Below are 12833 nucleotides of genomic sequence, written 5' to 3'. Positions count from 1 at the left end.
TGTGGTTGCAGTATCACAATCTTAGTTCATAAATCAAATTAGAATGAAAAATTAGAGAATAGCCCACGAGGTATGAGTGATAATATAAGTTGCCTTCCATGTTATCATTTCCTTTTTCCACGTTATCATTTCCTTCAAGGATTTGTGGGTTTTGGTTTTTGGTGGAGGGGGAGGTTATTTTGTTTTGTTTTCATGAAAAATCTGCAACGTGCGATTAAGGAAGGATTGCCAGTTACCAGTTCCACGTTTTATTTGCGCTGCATGCTATGTGCTCTTGCAGACAACTGTAGACAGGAGTCAATTTTAAGAAATTTTTACCTCCAATGTTGAAGAGTTTGATCGTAGTTAAGATCGCGATCTTAAGTCCATGCCGTCTTAAGATCATCTTTGTGCAAGTGGATTAGGGCAGTTGTATGGTGATTGTAAAGTTGATTGTAGGGGCCTAAGATTGATTGTAACTAAGATTGCTCTGTGCAAGCGGGCCCAGTGCCAAGAGTTCAGGAGGTACAAAACAAAGGGCACAAAGAATAATGGGGAGCCTGACAACAGTGTACTTGGGATGCAAGCATGACATTTCAAAGGCGAGGTCCGCATGTTCATCAAGCTTTTTTAAATCTTCCCAATCATGTTGCTGTCAAAAGGGACAGAAAATAATTAATGTAATTAATAATTAGTATGAATAACAGTTTAGTGAGTGAAGGAAGTTAAGACATAAAAGATATAAAGAATTCTGTTTCAGGTAATGGCTACTTTGTTTTAAAGATCATTCATTTACTTAGATACTTGTATGTCATGTTTCAACATCATGGACACAATTTCATCAGCATTTTGTTCTCATGAAACTGAACTAGTGGAACTTTGTCTTTGTCGGTTTTATTTTCTTAAAAATATTTCTTTTCAGGATTGTTATTTGAAAGTTCGGACACTGTTGGAAAGCAAAAAATGGGTTCGTCAAGGAAGCTGGGATGCAAAGGAGGTGAGAACATCTTAATTGTTGGCCAAGATGGCATGAAATAACCATAAATGTTTGGATACATCTGAAAACGATAGTATTTGACGGTAATGGAAGATATGATAGCAAAGCAGATATTCTCATGACTTATCCACCATCCAACAGAGCTACACTCATTGTGAATTCACCTACAATAGTCCAGAAAGCATCTGCTCACCAAACACGGCCACATCTCCTAAATCCTCATTCATCTGCACTGGTTACCAATCCCAGCCAGGATTGAATACAAGATCCTTATTATGACTTGCAGAGGTCTTAACATGGCAGCTCCATCCTATCTCTCTAGTCTTAACAGGGTTTATCTGAATGCACGAATTCAGGACATAGACGTTTCTTCTATATGTCAGCTGTTCCCTGGAGCAATCTGCATGTATCTCATGATCAGCAAATCTATTGTCATGAATGCATGAATGCAGGACATAGACGTTTTTTCTATACATCAACTGTCCTCTAGAGCAATATGCATGTGTGTCTCAAAGAATCCCCCTCAATACCCAGCTTTCAGTCCTTCCTAAAAACGTTCCTGTTCAAGAAGCACTGATATCTCAATGAACTCTTTATATGTGTACTGTAACTCAACAAAGTTGACTGTCATCATGTTTTGCATGATCAGCAACCCAGTTATGTTTGTTTTGTGAGTCCTCCTCTTGTAAAAACATCGCTAGACAAGATTATTTATCTATTCAGCTCTAATTTGTTTTTGCTAGGAATTGTCTCATATGCAGGGATGAAGATTACAGTGTATAATTGTCTTGCATACAATGGTAGAAATAGCAATCAGCTGTGTAGCTCCCACATTCCCCTAGCAGTGATTTAGTTAAAACACACCCAACATATATCCAGATGAATTCTGATACAGTGATCTTAAAAAATATAGTACCTGAAACTATTGTTTTATGAAGAGAAATACATGATAGTATTGTGTCATTTTAATTGCAGGCTGTGCTTAATAAATGTAAATCATAACTAAGGTTACGTGACAGCAGTTTGGTGTATTGCTAGATAGTTTGTATGCATGGAATAATTCAACCTGTCACCAATGAGATTTCATGTGATCTTGCTATTTCCGCTTGGAACCCAGTTTGTAAACATATGATCGTCCAGCTACACTAATTATGACTTTTGGCAAAACAGAACATGTTTGGGTATCAATTTATTGTCACCTCCACTTCATTTTGAGTAAACACAATGTTAGTGATTGCTTTTGTTTTGAGAGTGTATTTTAATTATTATTGCTATTGGGTCACAACATTTAGTGTTTTAAGTGATAATTATTATGGGTCACATTACTTTTAGTACTTTGGCTGCAGGCCTTTAAGGAAGTGCTATAGAGTTACCTGCCCTTGACTTTGTGTTTTGATTAACTTCTGACTTTCGGGAGACTGGCTGAGAAGAATCTACGTTGATGGCGATGGTCATATGTGCTCGTAAATTCTTGAATGAATGACTTTGTATATAAAGGCCAGTTGCCATGTTGTCGTGTTGTCGACACGGATATACACAGAGTATATTCGCTTTACTAGAGTACATATCTGCCAGTCTCCATGAACACTTGATCTACATAAATGCTGCCTGACTGCTCGCTGTGTTACATTCTGCATAACTGTTTCTCACTCTCACATCAAGACTTAGGTGAGTTGACATTATGTTTGTGACCCATTACTTTAGAATTGACACCATTGTATTGTACATGAAACCTTTCTTGTGAATCTGTCTATTCTTGCCTTTGTTTGCTTAATATAAAGTATCATTGAAAATATCAAACTTGTCAGTGTTGTATTTTGCTGGTTCTGAGGGAACTTCCTACACCTTTTGTCACGGCAAATTTTGTAACAAAGTAAGGAATGACAAAGAAGTTTGGAAGGAGTAATTCTTGTTTATTTGGCCTGGAAGTCGTGGTGGCTGGAAGACAGCCCTGACGTCTCTGCTTTCTGCCTGGCCACTTCCCTCTATATAGCCCCTTGGTCAGTCTTGATGGCTCAGCCATCTGCATAATTGTTTCTGTAGGTCTTGTTATGATATGGGTCCAAGTGAGGGTACCTGTGAAATCCCTTATCTAACTGGCATGCTGGTTTGTCACAAGAAGTCACAAGAAGCTAATTACAATTCTATTTATAAGAGATAGAATAACAAGGGTGGCCACAGAGAGTTGGTACAACCCTCTGGGCTGAGGGCTAGAGCTGACCCTTGTTGGGAGTCTAAACCCTGCTGATGGACAAATGAAGGTGGAGACTATTTAACTACATTTGAAACAATACAAAGATTATGATTGGTTGACTGATACAGAAATGGGTGTAACCTACAATAGCCAATGAAACACAGAATAAACACAGGTAAGTGAATTTCACATCCTGTAATAATGCTTGTAACAGTGTTAGGCTTATTGTACTTGGTGATGGGTGTCCACGTGAGAGCATATTAAGTTGAAGCTGAAGATGTTCTACATAAGTCAGTGGTTTCAATGGTTTGTTGTAGTTCCGCAATTACCATACTCAAACTCATATAAGTGACTGTTGCCCATTCAAACCTATCTTTCCGTTCATTTAGAGTTAGTGATACGTTAACAACAATCCATTCTGTGTACGCTGTTGATAATCTTATTGATTACATGCCTATTCTAGTATATCAGAACTCTATATAAATTTAGTATAGTTAGGCCTTCATGTACAACATGTGCTAGTGTTTCCTGACTTTGGGCTAACTTACCAATATTCTTTTTGACAGTAGAAATGTCCGCTTCCGAGACTGTTCCAAACAAAAAACTCATGGCTGACCCAATAAATGGTAATAGGGACCGTCGCAGTCTTGTTAATTTCTTATATTCTCCAAAATTTAATTCTCAATTACCCAGAGTGTCATTCAAGCTGGTTACCTCTTTGTCTAATCTTACGAACATACTTTCTACACCTTTGTTGCTTCTGTGGTGATAACGGTCCACAAGAGTACGAACTAAAAGTGCCCTAGCTTCAATATCCTTATGACATTTGTCAAGATAAGCATGACAAAAGTAATCAGCCACTTCAACTTAGTAGTAGTGATAATATTTTACTTTTGACAGATTACATTTTCAAAGATCACACTGCCACTGGCTACACCAATTATAAAAGCAACAGCGAAGAACACCCATGCTCATTTTTGAAACATCAGAATGACATGTTTACAACCAAATCTAGCACATATAGAAACACATATGCTAAGGCCTACATTACTTTCAATGGATCTCTCTATTATATTGTTATAGTGTCTACTTCAGGACAGCCATGTCCAAATATTTCTACAGACCAAAAACTATGTAGCCAGGCTATATGATATTTAGTTATTATTATTCAATCTGCAATCTTGATCTTTGTCACTACCGCAGAGTACACTGTTTTGTCAGCTACCTTGTTCCTCTTTGTCACTTCCATTAATTACTGTATTTGATATTTGTGGCCTTTATTGGTCATCCCCCTTGGCTGTGTCTGTCATCACATCAACTGTAGAAGGAAGTGCTATTGTTTCTCTATCTGTCCATTGTTGAATCTTTACCTGTCTATTGTTGTTAAAAACTATATATATGTATGTTCACATCTATACTGGAGGTGAGATGTGAGTGTGGAGACCGGCATTCAAGGATTATGCCGCTCGCAGGAAAGGCCCGGGGGTTGAGCTGGAAGTCCGCTCACCTCATTCATGTATACTTGTTTGTCATGTCTTGTGAAACCAACTATAGAATTTTGAACAACTAAACTATGCCTTCGTAGTCCTCAACGTATTCATTTGTCTTCGTCAACATAATGTTCATCAAAATCATCAGCTAATTCTCCTGTCATCCTATCCATGAGCCGATCCCCAGTTGACGCACCAACCACACATGAACGCGTTGACAATATTCTTCCATTACCAGTATACGCCCTTTTAGTTACACATTTCCCTTCATTCTTTTATTACATTTTTTGACTAACTATTATGAAGCCATATAATAGTCCCGCCACTGCCTCTAGTAGTCTTCTGGCCTTTGCTTCATCCTTACTTAGAGGTTGTCAGGTTGCAGTCAACCATGCCAACCGTGTGATCATCAGATGGTGTGTCTGATCGTCTGGCGGGTTCATCAGTTTCGCTGTCATGGGTGGAACCATTGCTACCCTCGTGATTTCTCATGTGTCCTTCAGAGTCTGAACGCTGGTGGCGGTAACACTTCGCAATTCTCCCCATTGGTCGTTGGGTTCTGTCATCTTGATTTGGAACTTGATTCTGATGACAGGAGAAACACATACCTTGTAGTCCCCTTTGGGTAGCCTTGAGAATCCTTTGGGATGTCCCACTCTGTTAAATCTGCTATGCGCAAGTGCTCTGCATGTGCCTTGGTTGTAGAGCCATCATGTTGACTACGAATTATGTACGTGACAGGTGAGATCGTATCAATAACGGGATAGAAAGGTTTCCATTTGTTCTGCAGCTTGCTTTTCCGCTGGTTCTGTCTGTAGTAAACTGGGTCTCCTACCTTAATAAGGTTTGGTTTACTTTTCCTATCCGCATATTTAGCTTGTCTCTGCTTTGCCTTCCTTATGTTCTGGTACACCAACACAAATGACTTGTGTTGTTGTTGGAGCACGATCTTATGTTCATCCTCGCCCATATACTTCCTTCGTGGCTATAGCAGATTATCCACTGGCAACACCACATAACGGTTGTAGAGCAGGAAAAATGGGCAGAATATCGATGATTTACAGATATTGAATCTTATAGCAGCCAATGTTTGGTTGAGGTACTGGTCACAAGTTGTCAGATCATCTTCCAGCTCTTTAGCAAGACCATCATGTGATGTTCGATGGAATCATCCAACTCTGCTGTTTGATTGAGGATGGTAATAGGAGGTTGTCACAGATATTTCAAAGGCTTGTGGTCCATTCTGATGGTGAACTGGGCATTATGCAGGTATTGATCCAACTTTTGTAGGGCATAATGTATGGCAAATGCCTCCTTCTCAATGGTGGACCAGCGACTTTGGGTGTCTGTCAGTTTATGCGACGAGAAGTGAATAGGTTTTTCCACTTCGATGCTCCCGAGTTTCTCATCACCATCATGATGAGTCTGTGCCAGGCAGGCACCAATACAGTTATCACTTGCATCTGTGTGGAGTATGTATGGTTTCAAGGAATCTGGGTGTGTCAATAGAAGCACAATTGTGAGGCTGTTCTTCAAAAAGTCAAATGCCTGTTGACAGACATCAGTCCAAGAAAACCCGGCATACTTCTTTGTCAGAAGAATAATAGGCTCTGCAATTTTGGAAAAGTTTGGAACGAACCTCCGGTAGTAGCTGCACATGCCAACGAAGCTTTGTACCTCTTTGACTGATGTTGGTGAATTCATCTTGCAAATAGCCTGTACCATCTTGTCATCAGGCTTAATGCCCTGCTGGTTAACAACAAACCCCAAATAATGAGTTTCTGCTTTGGTGAAACTACATTGTGCAAGCTTCAGTTTCAATGAGTGCTGTCGTACCCGCTGGAATACGATCTCAATGTGATCGATGTGATCAGCCATAGTCTTTGAAAAAATGAGAATGTCATCAAGGTATGCTATCGCAAATGCCTCCAAGTCTTCTAGGACAATGTTCATGAGTTCCATAAAAATGGACGGTGCATTGCATAGGCCAAAGGGCATCACTGAAAATTCAATTAGCCCTCTATGACTAGCAAAAGCGGTCTTTTCGCTATTTTGTTGGTCCATCTGCACCTGCCAATACCCAGATTTCAAATCCAGAGTTGTGAAGTACCTTGCATCTCCTAATTACGTAAGTATGTCATCAATTAAGGGAAGCGCAGAACCTCTTGCTGCCATCTTTTTGGTCAACCACAACTATAGGAAAACTCCAAGGGGACCGGGAACGTCTTATTATCCTAGCCTCTAGAATCTCGTTAGTGGCCTTGTCCACAATCTGGTGTTTGTTTAACGGGGTGTGATATGGTTTCCGCCAGATGAGGGGGGTGGTCTCCTATGTCTATCTTCACTCTCACTGTGTCAGTATGCATTAAGTCTAGATCACTCTTGGCAAAAAGGTCCATGTTCCATCTTACCAGTTTCTGTATGGCATCTTTATGTTCACAGGGTACGTCTATGTCCGTTACTATTATTGTTGTGTATTGAATATGTATTGTTGTAATTACTTGTTAGTGTAATAAATAGAAAATTGTAAACTGTGTCCGATGTAATTACACGGGACATAGGTCACCCAACATTAGCAAAATATATCAAGCAAAGTACTTCTTTCCTAAGAATTCAATCAGTGTGGTGACACTCAGCTTTCCGCGAGTCAAGCAAGGTCTAATACTATTGTGTCAGAGGTATTAGCATTGTGACATCCTAACTGTGAAACACATAACTGTACAGACAATCCAGTAGACATCCTGTATGCAGGCACAGATCATCCTGTGCCGAAAGTACACTGGGTTGACAACCTGATGTGGCGGTAGCACCGACACAGACAGCTTAGTAAAAGACCTGTGCTCAGACCCAGACCGTTGTGCAACTTCAGACCCTCACTCTAATGCAGACAATGGAGAATACAACCCGCACAAAGAAAAGACCTGCAAGCAATGGAAGCACTTCACACTAGTGCAGCCTTCAGTGCAGATGACCTAGAAAGACATCCTGCATGCTGGATTCTTGGCAGTTTTCAGCTTATGAAGTAGAAGATTTTTCTTCTCATAGCTGTCTTTGGTAGTAGGGTTGCAGTTGCTGTCAGCGCCAGAAGACGGCCTGGGCACAGATGCAGATCTTCCTTCAAAAAAAGACAGTCAGACAGACGTCGACCCAGACTCCAGTCCTTGTGCAGGGATCGCAAGTTAGATCATTCCATCTTCATCACAGATAACTGCCCTTGTTGGGAGCAGTGTAAAATCATATGTTACACCAAATATCAAGCGGACAAACCTGATAGAGCAGATCACAGGCATCCACAGAGCACATGGAGCAAGCTCCTAAAGTTGTAAACAACTTCATGTGTGTGAAGTGACTTAGACTACAGCCTGAAGACAACATACAACTTCAACTCCACAACCAGTCTCTTGCCGAAGTGCATAGAGCTGTCTCAGTCTGAGCTATATTCAGACGCTTTCTCAGAGAGCTTCTATTTGGATGTAAAGACCTGAGGTGACTTTATATATACTTATGTGATTCAAATAATCACGTACTTGAAACAAGCCTGCTTATGACCCAAGGTATCATGGCAAAACTTTTATCTTGGAAGAATTGTGTGTAGATTCAGATTAATGAAACTGGCTGAGGCCATGCTCTCGTCCCCACGTGGGAAGAAAAGCACCAAGTCTGACGAGAAATCATAGAGCAAAGTTAACTCACAAAAATCAATCAAATCTACACCTCCTCATTCACACAACAATGATGGCTATGTTGTTGGAAATGAAGCAGATGAACTCTGGATTGAGCCAGCTGAGCAGTAACATGAAAAATAATTTCACTAAACTCCATGAGGGTCTGTGATAACAACTGTCGTGACAGTGTTGAATATTATGAGGAGGATGGTTACGGTCTAGATTCAGGACAATTACCTGTCAAACCTTCCACGGAAGACCCTATTGTGGTGTTGCTTGATAAACACAATGATGATGTTGATTAAAAACAATGTGCAGTGAAAATAAGGAGATTAATGGCATTGACCACCTGAATGAAAGTCTGGGTTATATGACAGAGAAGGGGGATAATATCCCAGAATACCTTGTTGACATTTTGGCCTCTTTAGTCAATCTCCAACAAAATATGGATGTCAAAAATGGATCTACAGTGAATGAGCAAATGAAAACTCACCTGAGCCATTGAATGGCCCACAACTGCAAGCTCCAGAACTCTTTAATGAGTTCTGGAACTTGCAGTTGTGGGCCATTCAAAGTAGGTGATATGGGACAATTTTTGGGGGTCACGCACATGTGGTTGACACGAAAATGCAGAAAATACAAAATGGTGTTATCAAAAGTTCGACGGCTGCGGTCCACGCGATGGAATTGCTGATTGCAGACATATCAGAGCTTCCAAAACCCCACTTCAAGAAGGTGCTTACGTTACTTAGGGACTAGTTGAATATTATGGATATGCCACCTTACTTACAGTTACATGCAACTTAACACTGCGGAGAGCACTTTGCTCGCCTGCATCATGGAGCACACGAGAAATATTGTTTGGTGACTAAGTTGTGCAAAATCTCAAAGATCTTGATGTCATGAATTGGCTTGGTGAAAGTCAGAAGATTTCAGAGACGTTAGACCTGCGGTGTCCATCACAGTCAACCTTTTGACTTTGATTTTGGTGGACAGGGTAGAGGATTCGTATGACAGTTTCCCTGAGGATGCCTCCCAGACTTTTTTTAACAGAACCAATTCAATCCAACAAAAAAGAGGGAGAGGGAAGTAGACGACCCCAGCAAGCTGGAGGCGAGAGCCATTCAGGTAGGTGAATGTACCTGCGATATGCCAGATATTGATAAGAACAACACAAATATGGCAGATATCTTGAAACATTTTATCCGTGAATAGGCTAAACTGACAAGTGATAAGACAGTATTGCAGTTTGTATTGGGAGCAAACCTTAAATTCATTGATAATTAATTGCCAGTGCAGAAATCAGAACCAAAATCAGTACAGTTCAGTAAGAAAGAAAGAAAGTTTGCCTCTGAACGAATAAAAAAATATCTTGTTCGTAATATTATTGAAAAACTTCATAGTGAAACTGGGCAATTTGTTTCAAATATTTTTGAAAAGAGACATGGTTCTTTTAGAGTGGTATTCTCAAAGAAATGAACAAACATATACAGTACCATCATTTCAAAATGGATTCACAAGTATCTGTTGATTTACAGGATGCAAATTGCTCTGTGGACATAAACAACTCACACAGAAAATATTTGAGATTTATATTCAGTGGGACTTTGTATCCATTTACCTGTCTGCCAAATGGCCTTGCATCAACCCTTCGTATCTTTGCAAAACTGACAAAAGTAATTTATTCATCATTTAGACAAAAAGCCATTAATTACCAAGGTTAAATAGATGACAGTTTGATTTCAAATGAAAATAAGTTACTTTGTAGAGAAGATGGATTCACTGCCATCACTCTGTTCACAAAACTGGGGTTCATAGTGAATGTTAACAAATCCCAACTTACACCCGTCAAAAGATCAAGTTTCTTGGATTTACCATTGACTCTGTCAGAATAAAAGTAATCGTGGCTGAGAAGGCAAGCCCTCAGGTATGTTTAGGACATGAGCTCCAACATGACAAGAAAATTGCAATTAGAGAATTGGCAGTTTTCAATGGAACAGTGATATGTACTTTTCCTGCGGTCGGATATGAAAAATGGAATTACAGAAAACTTGAAAACTTGATAAAGTAAGAGCTTCGCGATAGAATGGTTGGAATTTTGACATATTAGTGACACTTTCAGTTGCTAGGAAGGAACAAATCCAGTGGTGGAATAAAAATATTCAGGGTTCACGAGAAGACATTGTAATGTTGTAACCAAGTATCACATTGCAGACAGATGCATGTAAAGAAGGCTGGTGTGCCTGTTGCAATGGTGCCACCACTAATGGTAGATGGACACCATCAGAAATTCAAAATCACATATCTTGGAATTGAAAGCAATTCTGTTAGCTCTTACGTCCTTCAAAACACAAATTTCAGGGAAAGTTGTTCATATCCAATGTGATAACACTACAGCTGTCAGCTATTTAAGAGAAATGGGTGGTATGGTATCACGTAATCAAATTGCAAGGAAAATACTCAAGCAATGCATTGATAATGACGTCAAGATTGTCATATCTCATCTTACTGATATTGTGAAAGCAGATAATGCTTCTAGAAGGCTTTCAGATAGGACTGAGTGTTCCCTTGAAATGACAGTGTTTGAAAAGAATGTGTCTACTGAGACAGTAAAGCCTAAAACAGATTTGTTTCCTACAAGATTGAACAATAAACTCTATAGATAGATATAAATCATGGCATCCAGACCCTGGAGCGGTTCATGTTGATGCTTTTATGTTCAACTGGTAGTCTGAAAAGATTTCTGTTGTTTTCCACCTTTTTGTCTCTTATCACGTTTCATTCAGAAAGTCATTGCAGATGATGCTACTGGTATCATTGTATCCCCAGTATGGCCATCACAGGTTTGGTTTTCTCATCTACTACACTTTCTGTTTGACAGACCCAGGATGATCCCCAGGGGAAAGCAAGCCCTATGCCTCCCATTCAGCCAGGACATTCATCCAGAGTTGAATCAGATGATACTAGGGAGTTTTCCCAGTCTCAGGAAATCCTTGCAAGAGAGAAGAATATCTCGGCAGGTTGCTGACGTTATGTTGCAGTCCTGGCGAGGAAGTACTTGCAAACTGTACAAGATATACTGGGACAGATGGATTAAGTTTTGTTCAAGGAAACAAGTTGATTCAGTTTCTCCCCATATAGAAATGGTGTTAGAATTCCTGTATAAACTGTAGGTTTGAGTTATAATAGTCTTAATATAGCCAGAAGTGCTTAGTCTGTGCTAATTGTTTCTACTGCTGTACTGGTGGGAGAACACCCACAAGTGAAGAGGTTTATTAAGGGTGTATTCCAAGCTTGCCCTGTCACCGTTAGGTATTCGGACAGATGGGATGCAGTTCAGAGAGCTCCTCACAGGTTATTCTGTCTTACAAGGACCATTAAGTGAACTGGTCAGTGCCAGCACAGTATGCTGATGATCTGTTTTGAGTGATGTTAGAATAAGTTCTTGGCTGGAACATTTGTTAAGGGACAGTGCCTAATGTGGGCTTGAGGTAAGGCAGTTAGCTACTCTAATACATGTCTTTTCCTCAGATCTTTTGTTGATCTTGGTTTATGGGTTCTCTTTAGGCCTTGACACGATATTACTTTGAAGTCCCATGTGAACTTTGGCACGTGATTGTTTGGTAGAGTAGAAAGGTTAAACGAGACTTACCTTGGTAAAGTTGAAGTTTGACTTGCATTCTGCCAACCAGTCTAGAGTGCCAAAGAGGGGTCACATGCCTGTCCCTGTGGACCTGTCCTTTCATGTGACCCCTTGCACTCCAGATAACGTGGCCTTAAGTATGTTAAAGTCTGACTAGCACATGCGCACTTGCCATCTTATGTGACCCCTCTTTGGCACTCCAGACTGGTTGGCAGAATGCAGGTCAAACTTCAGCTTTACCAAGGTAAGACTCATTTAATCTTTCCAATACTTTCATCATCATGGGGATCCCAAGAGCTGCCAAAGTCTTGCTAGTGTTATGAGAGGTGATAGTCAAGGGATTCATGGTGATTTAGATGACAGTATGTATGAAGATCATCATATCACAGGAACTAGCATGACTTCATTGGATGTTAGCACAGGTGATTTTTCCTGATCAAACAAACACTGATGGCAGATGAAAAGAAAAGAATGACCACTTCATTTATAACCCGAAATTGACATCACTCTACTGTTCTTTTGGGACACTTTTTCTTGTAATATCCTTCAAATCTTATCACTAAGACACAAGATTGTTTCCCAGTATGAACCGTGTGATCCTCACAAGATAGGTAGTGCAGGCAGCACATGTGCAGGGTTAGGCATTGGCTGGCAGTCTGATCCTTGTTGATTTTATCAGTGAATACCCAAATATTGGAATTGTATCTAAAGTATATCTTCTGTCGGTTTATAAGTTATAACATGACCCGTGGGCATTGTTGAAAATTAAGCCCACTTCCCTCAGGAAAAGTGCTTACTTTTCAGTAATGTCTGCAGAGTTCATACTACAGAAGGCAACTGTACTTAAAAAAGTAAAAGAAGTGAA

The 12833-nt window shown here is 40.0% G+C and overlaps 1 protein-coding gene across 2 annotated transcripts in view; it reads left to right on the top strand.

Moving 5' to 3' along the window:
• LOC137297669 (obg-like ATPase 1) overlaps nt 1-12833 on the top strand; it is a 310380-nt gene that overhangs the window by 147022 nt on the left and 150525 nt on the right. For both annotated transcript variants that reach the window (XM_067829580.1, XM_067829582.1), the window contains exon 7: nt 902-976. In XM_067829580.1, coding sequence (XP_067685681.1) covers nt 902-976 — 75 coding nt within the window. The remainder of the gene's footprint in view (nt 1-901; nt 977-12833) is intronic.

This window comes from Haliotis asinina, chromosome 10 (genome assembly GCF_037392515.1).
Source record: "Haliotis asinina isolate JCU_RB_2024 chromosome 10, JCU_Hal_asi_v2, whole genome shotgun sequence".
Taxonomy (NCBI): Eukaryota; Metazoa; Mollusca; class Gastropoda; order Lepetellida; family Haliotidae; genus Haliotis; species Haliotis asinina.
Note: the sequence above shows the minus strand (reverse complement) of the source record. Positions and strands in the feature narration are given on the sequence as shown.